This window comes from Phoenix dactylifera, unplaced genomic scaffold, assembly GCF_009389715.1.
Source record: "Phoenix dactylifera cultivar Barhee BC4 unplaced genomic scaffold, palm_55x_up_171113_PBpolish2nd_filt_p 000138F, whole genome shotgun sequence".
Classification (NCBI taxonomy): domain Eukaryota; kingdom Viridiplantae; phylum Streptophyta; class Magnoliopsida; order Arecales; family Arecaceae; genus Phoenix; species Phoenix dactylifera.
The window spans coordinates 659,976-676,657 of NW_024067694.1; the positions used below are offsets into that span (position 1 = coordinate 659,976).

Genomic DNA, 16,682 nt, shown 5'->3' on the forward strand with positions numbered 1-16,682 from the left:
TTCGGCACATTTGTGAGACTTGTGTGAGCATTCTTTTGAAAGGGATAAAATCCGTAATTAATTACACTTAAACAGGAAGAGTTTGAAGTGAACAATTTTAACCTTTCTATATTGCTCATCATAGGGATGGTGCCAATGGGGAGGCTAGTGGTAGTACCCGGCACTATTTGACCCAACTATTCGGTGTAGGGTATATTAGGGACGGCACAAGAGGGAGGCTAGTGGTAGTACCTCGTGCCCCTTCCAACTCCACCGGATAGGGAGCAAATAGAGTATAGAGCATAAGAAAGTAAAAATGAAAGACAAAGTAAATGAAAGTATATAAGAAGAATCAAGTCAAATTTTTAATCACCTGAAAACACATTTTAAGGATGAAATCAGTGCAAAATTATATTTAAATAGGGGGAGTTTATTTGAAAAGAATTGATTTTGATCCTTGACATGCTTTTTCTTAATATTTTAATGCATGACTTAACACATGATATATTTTGCATGTGGCATGATGTTCTGAATTATGGATTCTCAATATTTTGTAATGCTCCATGCTTGGATAATTTGATTGAATGTTTGAAATACTATATGAAGTTATTTTATGGTATTATTGAAAAGAAATTTTAGATTTGTCGTTCACAATCATCTTTGAAATCTGAAAGTTGAATAAATTTGTAAAAAGGAGAAGAGAAGTATATCTCTATTTAGGCAAAATGAATTGATTTTCTTTTATCTTTCAACTTGCCTAACTTTGGTATATAATATTCTAATTCATACCAAAACTCAACATAAATACAAATATTCTGAATATGCTCTTATATGTTTGAAATATGTGTTTTCAATCGTAATGATTTAAGATGAGCTACAATGTGGAAGATACATATCTCAAATTATGATTTTGAAAGCCTCTATTGAAAATCTTTATGAAATTCAGAATCTGATTTTGTATAAAAACTTAAACTCAATATGATTTCTAGATAAAAACTACAGTTTAAGAAAAATAGAATAATTCTGATGCCTTGATTGTTTGCCCCGATACGCATCTGAAACATATCATTTCTTATCTTTAAAGTGTACTAATATTGGTCTAAATGATGTGTCTTTCGATGATCTTGATTGCAAACAAATATTTTTAAATATATTATTTTATTTTTTTGATATTGAAAAGATTTATTGTGCTTCATGTATACATTGCTGAAAAACTATGATTAAGAAATTGAGTTCTATAAATATATATACCTCAATGATCATCTATATGTTTTTCTCTCCTACATTCTTAAAGACTTCCATCAAAATATATATATATAGTGAATGATCTTAAAGCTAGAAATATTTCAACTCACTCAAATGATTCTTAAGATTAATATTTCTATACATTTTTTCTAAGATTAAGAGAAAGCATAACTTGTTCTTGAAGGATTAGAAAGAATAATTGCTACAAATTTTGAATAATTCTAGATCACTCTACATTCTCGATATCATAGAATTTCAGTTCTATTCACGCTTATCATCAAAAACTGAAATTCAACAAAGAAAAGAATGATTAAAAAAGAATGCATCTTTTGAGGGGGAGCTTTAGATATTCAATCTAAATGCAAAAGGTTACATCCATTTGATGAATATTTTGAATGTTTTATGGATTGATTTTGATAAACCTCCTTGTGTTGCCATTGCTTGCCTTGAGTTGAGTTCTATAAAGGTTGTCTTATCTCAAACCTTGAGTCTTATAAAAATATGCTGAAACTTATAGAAAATATATTTTCGAGATTGACAATTTTATTGAATATTATCTTCAAATTCTAAACTCTTAAATAGGAACGATCAATTAAGGGGGAGAAAGAAAATTTGAGAAGGAAAGATCATATGGAACTTAATCGCATAAATCCATAACTAAAGGAGAGAGAAAGAATACTAAATGAAAAGTGATCCTAATACTCTCCAATATGTATCATCTGAAATTTAATCTGAAAATCTTTACGATACACCTTGAGGCTTGTTATTTGGTTAGTATATCTTATGCATCAATCATGAACCAAATTGCAATTCAAATAGTTGATCTTAAGAGCCTCTAATTTAATGAAAAAGGGGGAGAATAATGTGTTGAATTTTCTTGAGTATCTCTTAGAAAATCCATTTTGAAATTCACTAATGAGTCCTAATTGGCTTGCTCTTTAGAACTTCAATTTTGTGCCAATTCATATTTTTATGTATCAAATTGTGCTTATTTTCTAAAGGAATAAAAGAGCTCTAAGATGTATCAAAAATTGCATGAATCCATATTTTGGTATTTGTGCCCCAATGCTCTTATTATCATAAAAGAACTTTGAAGTCATTAAGAATTAATGATCCAACATGATGATATGTTTTTTCAAGTATATAAGTTTTGATCTTATACTCTGAAAATTAATTAAATTGCTCTCATGTTGATAAAATACTTAATATATTGGGCAAAAGATCTTAAATGAACATTTCATACTTATTATTGAAGAGAGGTTAGATTTCCATTCGTGCTTTCTTTGAATATCATTCGTGGTACTTCTTGAATTAACTTAAGAAAGATTCCACCTACACTTGATTTGAAAACTATCTTTGAAATCACATTCGATGTATTCTGCTCTGAAATTATCTTAATTGGCTCTGATCTATGCTCATTAATCTTATTCTAATATTATTGCCTTGAGTTATATGATTCATATCCTTGCAATAATTTGACATGCAAATCAGAGTACAATAAGAAAAAGAAATATTTGAGTATTCTTATCTTTGTGCTTAATGTTTCACTATCTTTTTGATGTTGTCAAAAAGGGGGAGAAATATCTAGGTATATGCTCATAATGCTTTATGTGTTGATTATGTTAAGTTGATTAAATCTAAAGCATTATCATGAAGTATATTTTAAATATATATATTTTCTACTTCAAACAACTTAGCTATGCATTACTTCTAGAACACAATATATTTTATATTGCATATACTCCAAGTTTTGTCATCATCAAAAAGGGGGAGACTGATGACCCAAAGATTGATTTAAAGATTGATTTTGATGATCACAAAACCTTGAAGTATAAATACTAATGTTTGTGTTGCAAGAAGAAAGATAATTTGTTTTGCAAGGAGCATAGAAGAAAAATTCAAAAGAATAGTCCTCGAGTCGACTCCTGAAAAATTCGAGTCGACTCCGATGCTTGCCGAGTTGACTCCAGAGTAGAACGAGTCGACTCTAGGGAGTAACAGATAGAAAGACAGAGAAGCTATTTTGGACCCTGAGAGCCGAGTCGACTCCCGAAGAACTCGAGTCGACTCCGATGGTTGGCAGGTCGACTCCTAAGGAAGCGAGAGTCGACTCCCAGAGGAAAACAAGGCAAAAGTCAGAGAGCAAATTTCGGACACTGTGAGCCGAGTCGACTCCCGCAAAGTCCGAGTCGACTCCAAGGCAGCGCGACCCCAAAAGACAGAAGATTGTTTTTCGGATACTGAGAGCCGAGTCGACTCCAAGACAGTTCGAGTTGACTCCGAGACGGCACAAGTCAACAGACAGAAGATCGGGATTTTTGGGTCTGAGCGCCGAGTCGACTCCCAGAATTTCCGAGTCGACTCGAGTGAGCAAACTTGAAAAATACATCTCAGGATTTCTTGGAACGAGTCGTCTCCAAAAATGCCAGGTCAGCTTCGGACATTGGGGAGTCGACTCCAAGTCGAGACAGCACTTTAATTCAAATCCGAAACAGTTGCCGAGCCGTCTCTAGAAAAGCACGAGTCGACTCCTGCAACAGGCGAGTCGACTCCAGATCGCGCGAGTCGACTCCGATCCCAACGGAAACATTGTCAGGAGTTGCAGAATGTGCAGAACGGCTCTATTTTTGTCTCTAACGGCTAGATTTTTGTTTCCACGACATCCAAAGCTATAAAATCAAGAGGAGAGCTAGGGGAGAAGGTATGGAAGTGGAAGAGAACGCTTAGGAAAGAGATCTCAAAGAAAAATCTTCCAAAAGCACAAAAGGGCCATTCAAAGCAAAATAGAGAGAAGAAGAGCATCCGAGTGAATCCCAAAGCTTCCTCTCCAACTGTGTGCTGCCTCCGTGATCCTCTACTTCGTGCAAAATCAGAAGAGGGTCAAGTAAAGAAGAAGCCGAGTTCCTTCATCTACAAATTTGTTTGAGGGCTTCTTCTCTTTACTTTACTTGTTTATATTTGCTATATTTGCTTATTTGAGAAGCTTGTATTTGATTTAAACTCTTGTTCTAATATCTTGTAACTTGATTCAATCAAGGGATTGAATCAAGGGGTTAAGGTTTGTTGGTGAGCCAAAGGGAAAACCAACATTGTAAGGTTGTGGTTGGCGAGCCTTTGGAAAAACCAACTGGGTTGATTGTGAACCCGAAAAACAATCGTAGTAAGGTTGTGGTTGGTGAGCCTTTGGAAAAACCAACTGGGTTTGATTGTGAACCCGGGAAAACAATCGGTTGGTTCTAGTCGGTGAGCCTGTGAAAACCGACCGAGTTCGTTGTGATCTCGCAAAACAACAAGTTGGGTTGTGAGCTTGTAAAACAACCGGCTGTAATCTGGAGGATTATAGTGAAATTCCCAAGAGGTCTTGGGGAGTGGATGTAGGTGCTGGGGTGCACCGAACCACTATATGTTTGTTGTGTTTGTGATGCTTTTTGTCATTGTCTAACTTGCTCACTTACTTACTTAGATAAATTGCTTGCTTAACTCTTATCCGCGCATCCTTTAGTTGCAAGCATATTCAATTTACTTAATCAAGTCTCATTCAATAAATCAAACGGTTGCTAAGTTTAAATTCCACTGTGCATCTATACAACTTAGCATAATTAATTGAAAAGTTTTAGAAGTAGTATAAAAGTTTTAAAAGACCCAATTCACCCCCTCCCCCTCTTGGGTTGTATCTATTGGGCAACAGATGGCAAGGTAGAGACCTATAAGGCAAGGTTGGTGGCAAAAGGTTATAGTCAGCGCAAAGGCATTGACTATTAGGATAGCTTTTCACCAGTAGCCATGCTGAAGTCCATTCAAACGTTGCTTACCATTGCAGCTTATCATGATTATGAGATATGGTAGATGGATGTGAAAACTGCATCCTTAATGGATATCTTGAGGAAGATATCTATATGAAACAGCCTCAAGGTTTCACTTCCAGTGATGGTGATCACAAGGTCTGCAAGCTGCAAAGATCAATTTATGGACTAAAGCAAGCATCTCGGAGTTGCAACATTTGTTTCGATGATGTGATCAAATCATTTGATTTCATCAAAAATGAAGAGGAACTATGTGTGTACAAAAAGGTCAGTGGGAGGGCTATAGTATTCCTCGTATTGTACGTGGATGATATACTCCTAATTGGGAATGATATTCCCATGCTCACATCGGTCAAGTTATGGCTGTCTAAAAAGTTTTCCACGAAAAACCTAGGTGAAGCATCTTATATTTTGGGAATTAAGGTCTATAGAGATAGATCTAAAAGGATGCTTGGCCTATCACAGAAAATGTACATAGAGGAAGTGCTGAAGAGGTTCGGCATGGAAAACTCTAAGAGGGGATGTTACCCCTACGACATGGGATAAATCTATCCAAAAGGATATGCCCCAAAACATCTGAAGAGATTCAGCGCATGAGTAGGATCGCTTATGTTTCGGCAATAGGGAGTCTCATGTATGCCATGCTATGTACTCGACCTGATATAGCACATGCTGTGAGTGTCACGAGCAGATATCAGTCAAATCCAGACGAGGAGCACTGGATAGCTGTAAAAAATATCCTTAAGTACTTGAGAAGGACTAAGGGTATGTTTTTGGTCTTTGGGGGAGGCACAGAGTTAAAGGTAGAAGGATATACTGATTCAGACTTCATGACTGACCCTGATGATAGAAAATCTACATCAGGATATGTATTCTTATGCAATGGAGGATCGGTAAGTTGGAAGAGTTTCAAGCAACCGATTATTGCAGATTCTACCATGGAAGTAGAGTACATTGCTGCATCGGATGCTGCGAAGGAAGCGTTCTGGTACAAGAAGTTTGTCGAAGAGCTAGGAGTCATGTCATCAGATGCCATAACCCTTTTCTTCGACAACAGTGGCGCCATAGCACTAGCTAAGGAGCCGAGGTCTTACCAGAAGTCCAAGCACATAGAGCGGCGATTTCATCTAATTCGCGACTACCTCGAAACGAAATATGTAGAGGTGCAGAGAGTAGACTCCACTGATAACGTGGCGGACCCATTTACTAAGCAGCTGAGTCAAAAGAAATTAGAAGTCCATCTTGAGAAAATGGGATTTAAATACATGTCTGATTGGCTTTAGTGCAAGTGGGAGATTGTTAGAATTATGCCCTAGAAGTCAACATGGCTGACGCATATTTGTAATCTAGGGCATAAATTTGTAATTTGACACTTATTAATAAATAAGATTGGGCAATTTGTTTTTCATTCATGTTTGTATGTGTCCATGAATCGTCCAAGAAATTAATAGATGATGATACATATTCTCAAGAAGTTGAGAATTTGAGGCATGTGTCATTAGGGATTAATTTCTAAATGCTCCTGATCGATGGATCCATCACGAGCGACGGTGATCGATCCGCTAAGATTAGTGCACAGATCACTTTGTCAGATGGACGAGTCTCGAGTCCACGGTGTAGAGACACTGGAGTGATTATGCGAGTACTTATTAGAGAACAAGGTATTGAGCGTGACCAAAGATAGTAGTCACGTAGATGTTTATCCACTCGTCAGTGACTACTTATGCTGCAGTTGTATGAATGATCTTTTGACCTGCGATGCCTCAGCTATTCACTATGAGGTTGTTGTAGTTTGACGAGTATGTGAACTTGGGCTCTAGCCATTCGGGTCCTTGTAGTGCCGATTGGCTACAGTAGGTTCATTTTGGAATAGAGTTGCATTTAGATGGGATCTATCGACCTTAATAGATTAGGAGTGATCCTATGTGATTTATGAGACTGAGTTCGATAAATTCCTGGCTAGGTATTTTGGAAAAAGAGTTTTTCATATCTCAAATTGAAAGTCGTATAAATTTGACATATGACGGACGATGGGGTTTGACGAGATATCCAAAAACCTCTGTCACGTCGGGATCCATGATAGAGGGACTGTATCATACGCTAACTGCACCTAGAGGTTCAAACATTCCATTATGCTGGGTTGCCACCATATACTACTAGATGTCACTAGTGGATTGTGAGACTCGAAGGCATTCACTTGGTGATCAGTGAACCCTGAGAGTAGAACTGAAATCGTTTCAGTCCACTGAAAGGAGTTTCAGTGATATTGAGATGGAGATCTAAATATGTCTCACTACCAGTCAGAATAGAACCTACGGGGTCACACACATAGAGGATTTAATTAGTCAGACTATCATAATTGTGATTTGGAATCACAATAGAAATCAATCATCAATATGATTGGTGATTGAATTAACCCACTAAGTGTTAGTAAGTTAATGAAAGAAGAATTAAGTGGAATTGATTGCAATTGGATTGCAATTGGGCTAATTTAATGAGCCAAATCAAATTGGGTTCGACCTAAATTGATTTGGGTTCATGATTGGGTCAATTTGATTAAACCAAGGTTTGTACGGATTTTAAAGACCACATGTCGTCGTAGGATGAATATGACTTAAGTCATGTTCACACTATGCGGACTTTAAAGTCCACATGGCGTCGTAGGATGCATGCTCCCAAATCAATTAATTCTTCTAATGAGATTAGGAATCCTAATGTGATTAGAAAATTAATCAATTGATTAAGTGGACACATGTCATGCAAGGGAGACATTATGAAAAGGGTAGCAAGGGAGACATTATGAATGAATTCTCTCCTCTTCCTCTCTGCGCCTCCTCTTCTTTCTTCCTCCTTCTCCACGGTAGCAAGGGGTCTTCATCCTCCTCTTCTTCCACGGTAGCAAGGCAAGGAAGATCCAGGTGCAAGGTTCCTCCTTCCTCTTCCTCCATCGCGAGCAAGGTTGAAGAAGAAAGGTTCTTCATCAAGGAGGTAAGTTGCAGATTCTTATTCCAACTTATGATAGTCATGAGAGGTCTTTGCAAGGAGCTAGCACTCCAGTAAGACCCATTCTCAGATGATTAGATCCTCGTGTGGATACCTGTAGAGGCCGGACAATTGTGCGGCTCAAACAAGAATCTATAATAGATCATCAGGCTGCGGTGTTCTACACCTGCAGAATTTTTGAAGATGAGATCTTCAAATCTAATAACTTCTGATTTTATTTCAGTTTTATAAATCTTAATCAACCCTCCTCAGATCCTAATCTCCCCTTCCTAATGAGTTCAAATATCTTCTGGATTTGGATCCAGAAAAATATTTGAATTCTACGATCCGAGGCACGTTCATACGATGGACGTTCCGTTCGTATTCCGCTGCGAACGTCGCATCGAATGGAGCGTAACTCAGCACTTGACCCTCTTCTAATTTCGCACGAGGTAATGGATCACTAAGGCAGCACACAGTTGGAGAGAAAACTTTGGGATTCACTCAGATGCTCTTCTTCTCTCTCTTTTGCTTTGAATGGCCCTTTTGTGCTTTGGGAAGGTTTCTCTTAAAATCTCTTTGTAATCTCTTTCCTATGTGTTCTCTCCTACTTCTCAACTTCTTCCCTTGCTCTCCCCTTGATTTTATAGCTTTGGATGGTGTGGGAACAAAGATCTAGCCGTTAGAGACAAAAATAGAGCCGTCAGAGTCGAGAAAAAACTATCTGTTATGCCTCCCAGCATGCTCGAGTCGATTCGCGCAGATCTTGAGTCGACTCGGCTGAAGCAGAAGTCGGCTCGTAAATAGGAGTCTACTCGGTACTGTAGTTGGAGTCGACTCGGCACTGTAGCTGGACTCGACTCAACACTGTAGCACTAAAAACTGCTTTATGTCCTGACTGGAAGTGAGTCGGCTCGGCACTGTAGCTGGAGTCGGCTCGAGCACTGTAGCGCTGTGCCATGGTACTCCAAAGTGCCAGTGTCGACTCTAAGCTTCAGGAGTCGACTCGAGGACTGTTCTTTTGAATTTTTCTTAGAATTGCTCCTCCAACTTGAATCCCTTGAATTTGAAACTTTGGGCCAATGAAGTGTGGCTTTCTTCCAACTTTTCTTGAGAGCTTTTGAGGCCTCGTTTCTTCCAAGTTGTATTCTTCCAACTTGCTATATTCCTTGTAAAATAAATTATTTTTCTTCTTGCAACACAAATATTAGTAATTATACTTCAAGATTTTGTGATCATCAAAATAAATCTTTGGGTCAACATATTTTCTCTTGAATTTACTACCGTTTGAGAGGGTAATTTTCTGAACTTTGTGCCTCTAGCCGACTAATTGCGGTTGCCATCTGGCCCATTTGATTGTCCAAACTTTGAATACTGGCCCTCGCCTCTTGCTGAAATTGTTTCGTCTCCTGTTGAAATTGCAAAGTATTAGTGGCAAGAGTCTTAACAATATCTTCTAAAGACATACCAGAATTAGAAGTTTGGCCCGGTTGTTGTCTCGGGGGATATGGCTGCTTATATTGCTGGAAATTTGGGCGGCTTTGAGTCACGGGCTGATTTACTTGTAGATTCCCATAACTAAGATTGGGGTGATCCCTCCATCCCGGGTTATACATGCTCGAATAGGGATCATACTTCCTTTGCAGTTGTCTAGGAAAACCACCCGCCACATTCACTTGCTCAATAGGCTCCTCTTGAAGAGTCAGGCACATATCGGTTGGATGCCCTACTACCGAACAAATCCCACAAGCCTTCGTTGTTTGCATATTACCTACAGCCATTTGATAAACAAGCAAAGTTAGACTCACAATTTGTTGCTCAAGGGAAGAAATATTTACCTCATTATCATGCTTAGATGGAGGGTCAAGCCTAGTGCCAAATTGCTGAAAATTGGCTGCCATATTTGCAATCAAGTTTCTCGCGGTTTCTGAAGTTTTATCCACCAAAGCTCCTCCACTAGCAGCATCAATCATGCTCCTTTCAGTGGCTAGAAGGCCCTCATAAAAATACTGGATAAGTAGCTACTCACTAATTTGATGATGGGGGCAGCTTGCACATAATTTCTTAAAACATTCACAGTATTTGTGTAGGGACTCTCCATTTTGTTGCCTTACACCACAAAATTTTTTTCGAATGTTGGCCGCCCTTGAAGCTGGGAAATATTTCTCCAAAAACAATCTCTTCATCTCGTTCCATGTGGTAATGCTTCCAGATGGTAGATAATAGAGATAAATCCTTCAAAGAAATGGGAAAGGCTCTTAATTTAATTTGCTCTTCAGTCACCCCCGTGGGTTTCATACTCGTGCATACCACATGAAACTCCTTTAGATGCTTGTGAGGATCTTCACTTGCAAGGCCATAGAAAGTGAGCAAGAGATGTATTAGTCTAGATTTTAATTCAAAAGTAGTAACATCTAAAGTAGGGAACGTTATGTATAAGGGTTGTTGATTCAAATCAGGGGCAGCAAGCTCTTTTAAAGTTCAATTTTCAGCCATGACTTCCTTTTCTTCTAAATCAGAATCGCTAGCAAATAGGAAATCCAGAGCTAGATCGTTCTCTTCAGAATTTCTCCGAGCTTCCCTTCTCAACCTGCACAAAGTTCTCTCTATTTCTGGATCACACTGCAAATCACCTTGATTAGAAGAGCAAGTTACAGTCATAAACAATCAAGAAAACTCTAATAAACCATGAAAAACAAATCAGAAAAAATTTAGAGTAATGAAAATAAATAAAAATTCTACACTAAAACACAAAAATGCCAAAAAAAAACTTAGAAAACAGTGGAATTTAGCCTCGAGAGGGTGGGCCTAGTAATCCAAAGGATTAACTAGTCTTGCTCAGAACGTCGTTTACCTTCAGAAAATTATAGTATCAAGGCCTAATTCTACTGAAATTAGAATTCTGCTGAAACTGTAACTATCAAAAACTAACGATTTTTTTTTTCCAAACACGAAATAAGGATCCCAAGAAGCACAAAAATCAAATAGAATTACTCCCCAGCAATAGCATCAAAATTTGGTGGGCTGTCGCAGGCAACCAAAAATAAAACCTATACTCCTAAAAATATATGTAGTAGTGCGAGTAAGGATCGTTCCAACAGAGAGTATCTAGCCTAGTTTTATGCTACTTGAACAAGGATGGGGGGGTTTGAGTATAACGAAAAAATAAAACAACTAAGGTTCAATTCAGATTAAAGTATTGAAATCAATCAAAAGAACAAATCTTGGTCTAAGTCAATATCCACCATCGGAATTTTACAATTGATCATTGATGTAAGGATATATCAATTTGCACTTTGAATGTCCACCGTTGGAAATGTTTTCCTATCTCTTCTTAGTCGTAGTTAATTAAAAACAAGCGATCTAAACAACCCAAGACAAGCGCTAAAGGTTTAATCTAGTAGCAGTCTTAAGAATTAGAGAGGTCGATGAAGCTAAACAACACAAACACAGGCGGTTGTATTTGATTTAGCCGAGTGTTCTTCCTAAAATCTGAAAATTTCTGACGCAACAAATTATTAGATCTCAGTTGCTTCACAGATTAGAGGGATCAAACAATTATGGATTTGATATCTAACCTAGCAGTAGATTGCAACGAATAATAAACTAATAGGCCTCCTAGTAATTAAATGAAAACAGTCATGAGAATATGCACAGAAGAACATCCGACACCAAAGCATGAATTGAACAATGAAAACAAATTCAGATCTCACAGTTTTATTGATTCCGATGCTTCTATTTTCTTAGACCAATAAAAGCTTTAGCCACGTAGGGCTATGGATGTAAACTTCCAAGGAGAAAAGAGAAAGAGAGGCATCTTTCCTAGAGGAGTCTCCACAGTCTCCTTTCTTTCATGTTTATCCCTTCCTAAAAAATCTCCTAATAAATATTCAAATATGACTAATTAAGAAAAATAAAATAAAGTTTTAATATAACTAGGAAAGTGGTGTTTCTAGCTGGGATTTTCGTGCATTGGATCTGGAGACCTCTGAAAATAGACCGAGTAAAATCCACGTACTGCAAGCTAAGGACTTTCCAGCACGTCAGCAACGCCCGTGTAGCAACTTCAAGCCCGATTTCGACCTTGATAAATCCAGTATCTCTCAAAACTTAAAACATGAAAGTTGTAGAACCTTTTCTTGGCATTCCGCAGCATCTTGAATCATCTCAATCGGAGCTCGGATGAGAAAATTATGTCCAGATTACAAAGCAATGTCGAAACTATCCAAAATCATCCAATTAGCTTCGTTTTGCACTTAACGCCTCCATTTGCATCCTAAATCAAAATATAAGAATAATGAGTACATTTAGGCACAAAATAAGTATAAAAGACTAAACATTAAGAAAGAAAATATGACATTTTGCATTTCATCAACGTCTCTCTCCTGCGAGGCACGTCGAATATAACACAAGCCCGACCAAGCTGCTCTCAACTCTACCCCTAGCACCAATGTATCAAACAAGTAGCAACCCTCGGCCGTAATCACCCTGAAGTCCGGGCCTTTGACAACGAAGCCAGCACCTCCCCTTCTACCACCCTGTAAGATGCATCCAAAACAGTTAACCTTGAGAAAACTCGGAGGTGGAAGCTCCCAAGTAAAAAACACCAAACAGGATGCTCCACAAGCAGATGTGGAGCCCAAACCCCAAATGTTTCAAACTGTCAAAAGTCTGTCCAACTGGATCACCTGAGAGGCCTCTAGCGCTAGCAACCGCACCCTCTCTACCACCACCTCCGATGGTGGGCACCTCTCTTCATAAGTCCATGCATTCACCAATATACTTATCCCACTTGTTAGGCCAGCGCCAATAGGCAATAGAATTGCTCTATTTCACATGGCAGATATCTATAATTAAGTAAGATCTTAACCTACCACATTATGTTCCTTCAAACCTGTCGGTTGAAATATACTTGCACATCATGGTGCCAGTTTTCATTTTGATCAACATGTCCAAGGCAAAGCAAGCAGACAGTTTTCAAGTCTCATGTATACCAATACGTTGCAGACTACTACTTTGTGTCTCTGTTTCTAACAAGCAGCAGCACTGAACTCTCTAGTCATCAGAGCAGCATTAGATGATTCCCATCTTCTGAGAAATGCATTTCTACCAAATCTTGCTGTTATGGTAGCACATCATTTTTCTACCTGTAATTTGAATTCCATCCGAGTAGGTCCACCAACCACATCAGCAGGGCCATGGGCCCGAACCCGCAAAGATAGATAAATAATATCATGCTAACCTATTGGACAGCACAGACCAACAAGAATGGGTGACTCTATAGAATAGCACCATGAGAGATTAGTTCAAGTTAAACATTCGAACAAAAAGGAACCAGATTTCTCAAGTAGATAGATAACATGTTATCTAAGAAAAACAAGACTAAACAAAGAAGCTGGCAATATAGATATATGTCAACATGATTATACCTAGTAAAGCCCAGTCCACAACCTTCATTGGGTAAGATTTTGTGTGGTACAAGATATCTGAATTACAACATGAACATACTGCACAATCAATCAAGGAGCACCTGGAGAAGCTCCGACTTACATGTCCTGGCTTGGGCAAGATTGAGAATCTCATGTGATGATTTCTCTAACAATCCAATCCAAACTAGGGTATGCAAAGTACAATATTAAGAAAGAAGGCAATGCAAACAGGATAGTGACGAGGATGTACAGGGCCAGAATAGCAGCACTGGCAGGTATTGCATATAGGACAATGAGGAGGAATATGAGAACCAGTGGGAACTTGGCAGTCAATTGAACAAAGAAAACCAGCGACTCCCGAAGTGACGAGTGAATCCTCTCCACGTTCACGTAGTTAGCCCTCAGACCTGGTTGATTTGTGCTAGAGTGCAAATCCTCCAGATGCATGTATTGGGTGATTCCTCTGAGGTTCTGGCGATAGTTAATGTTTCCCACAGCCAAACCGCCATTTGGAGGGCATACCAGTTGGCTGCCTGCGTTAACTGAAGAATAAGATTTTGCCTGGTCTCTGCTCATGCTTTCAACCATCCAGAGCAAGAAATAATTCTTTCTTGGAAACTTTAGATCGCCCTTGTAAATCAGCCGGAATGATAATAAGTGACACCATGGGCATGAAATGAAGAGGGGAAGCTGGACAGGTAGAGATGGAAATTTCATGACAGCCCACTGAAGTCCTAGGATGCAGTTCTTGCAGAGGGTGTGGCCGCACCATAAAACATACGGCACATTTTCCACAATGTTGAAAGATTCCCAACATATTGGGCATTCAAGCCCTTCTTCCCTAGGAGCATGTGGTGTAGCTTCATCATCAGAACAATCAACATTTGCTGAGCTTGGCTTTGATGAGATGCTTTTTGGACCTAAATTTCCAGTTATGGAATGTGAACCAAACCTCCACATTTTGATGGCCAGAAGGGTGACTGTATTATAAGAAAGACATCAGCAAAGGCTTTATCGGGGAAAGAATCAAAACAGCTTCACATACACATCAGACTTGATCCCTACACCTGAAATCAAAAGGATTCATATAGTAAAGAAGACAATCTCATATTTTTATTGATATAAACACAAAAGAACACAACCAACAGACTTAGAATGGTGTGCAACAATACCTAAATGACAGAAGAAGTTTCAGTTACATAATTCCATGCTTTTGTAGTAACTAGCAACATCCGTCCATTAACAGAACCATACAAAAGTTCAGTGCAAAAAGCACGTATCTAGGACCGAATTTACTCACAAATTGTAAATAAAAAAATGCAGGATAGGGATTACTTATCAAGTGAGATTAATAATAGGATACATCCAGTAAATGCAGACAAAATTTTAACAATTTCAACTTTTCCCTATAAGCTTGGGAAATTTTGAAATTTAAACATAGGATACATAATATCATTGGGTTGTAGTACAATATCCCATTCTATTTAACATAGATCATAGTTGTCTAGTATATTTTAACAACCCCCCCTCCCCCCAACCACCACCACCCTCTAAAAAAATGAAAACCCCCTCTGTGTGTTTCTTTTTTCTCCCTTCTTTTTCTTCTTTTGAGAACTAGGACAGGAGGAAGCTGGCCAAAATCAGGTGAGGGTGGGACTCCAAAGGAAGTCACTGTTTTCAACACCCAACGAATTTATCAACCAAGCCAACTGGCACCCTCTCGTATATTTGAACGCTTTAAGCTAAATGCATCACGAAAATTCATATTGTATGTACAACTTGGCCAGTAAAGTTCAATAGTATATCCATAACTTACATTCCTTCTCTTAGAAAGCTTATGCTATGCCCGCAATCAGAACAAGAAACAAATGCCACCCAAATCAAGAATGATTCCAACCTATCATTAGACAGATCCAAGAAAGGCCACACCATAGATAAGCTTCCTTATGGACATTATAAGGTCATGTTGCTATGGGCCTGTGCCTATCCAAAAGAAACTAATCATAAATATTTTAAAGGATATGTTCCTTAGCCCCATTCCACCTTCAAAATAATCATGAAACCCTTGCTATTATTCCAGATGCCTTATGACACAAAAATCATTTACATATGAAGCTATACAAACAAACACCAAGTACAACTCGGAATGATGAACAATGAAATTCCACATGAAGGTTCTAACCAAAAGTCAATCTTTAGTGAAATACGCTAACCGAGCAAAAATAATACAAAAATGTATGGTTTCTCGATTGCAAATAGCGAGATGAGAACAAGACATGATATCCAGATCCTTATCCAATCCATGACCAATCTAATGTACCTTCAGAAGGCCTAAAGAAGCCCAAATCATCAAATTTGTTAAAATTCCTAAATTTACTACTGCAATTAATCCAGCAAACCACGTGCTTGACATCCCCATTACGTCTCGATAAAGGAAATTAAAACATCATCGCATATTTGTATTGCATCGGTAAGGTATAAAAGAAAACAAAGTAAAAGGTGAAATCAACAAGATCACATGAACGTAACACCATTAAAGCGATCAAAACCCTAGATATTTGCCAAACAGGAAGCAAATTTACCGCTTCGAAACCCTAATTCAACAGAAAAGTCACAAAGAACAAAGAACCGATAGCCAAAGAAACAGAATCGAGGTTTTCATATGAAACCATACCGGACACAACGAACCGAAAAAAAATCCAATCTTTCTGCTAAAAAATCGCAAGCTTTTTTCTCTACAAGTAAGGCATTCACCAAAGGAATCGGATGCTAAGGCGATCTTACCGATTGACCATCGCATAGCGTGGGAATCTGGGAAAAGAAGGAGAAGGATCGAGAAGAGACGAAGAGGTCGAAAACCTCCATTTCTTTCTCTCTCTCTCCCCTTTCTCTCGTTCGGCTCCCGGAAAAGGAAACGGATCTAGCAATGTTCTTCTGCCAAAATTATAATATAAACGAAAATTAAATTTCCGTTATGAAACTAATCATTTGACTAATGACCGGAATCAGAGAAGGACCGGCAGATACGCCACAGCAATACCGTTCATTCGGAGATCAATGGTTGATGCAAGGGGAATGAGGTAGGCCGGACTGTGGGGGCTGTGATGCGCACCATTGACGCACGAACGGTTGCCATTCCATGAATAGGGCTGCAATGTGGACGGTCGGACCTGAGGGTAAATTATACCGGATTGGAATCAAAACACAGAAAATTTGGCGTGCTGCTTCTCGTTGAGAATAGCGT

The 16,682-nt window shown here is 38.5% G+C and overlaps 1 protein-coding gene across 2 annotated transcripts; it reads right to left on the bottom strand.

Moving 5' to 3' along the window:
* Positions 1-13,392: 13,392 nt before the first annotated feature.
* Positions 13,393-16,561, bottom strand: LOC103697689. Of its 2 annotated transcripts, none has more exons than XM_026801337.2 (3): positions 16,479-16,561; positions 16,223-16,372; positions 13,393-14,418 (listed from the first exon to the last, which is right to left on the bottom strand). In XM_026801337.2, exons 2-3 carry the CDS (start codon positions 16,236-16,238, stop codon positions 13,589-13,591), a joined length of 846 nt encoding a protein of 281 aa, XP_026657138.2. In that variant the 5' UTR covers positions 16,239-16,372; positions 16,479-16,561; the 3' UTR covers positions 13,393-13,588. The 2 variants fall into 2 exon arrangements, with proteins under 2 accessions (XP_026657138.2, XP_008777823.2); XM_008779601.4 differs by having other exon boundaries at positions 13,393-14,505; positions 16,479-16,551.
* Positions 16,562-16,682: the final 121 nt, after the last annotated feature.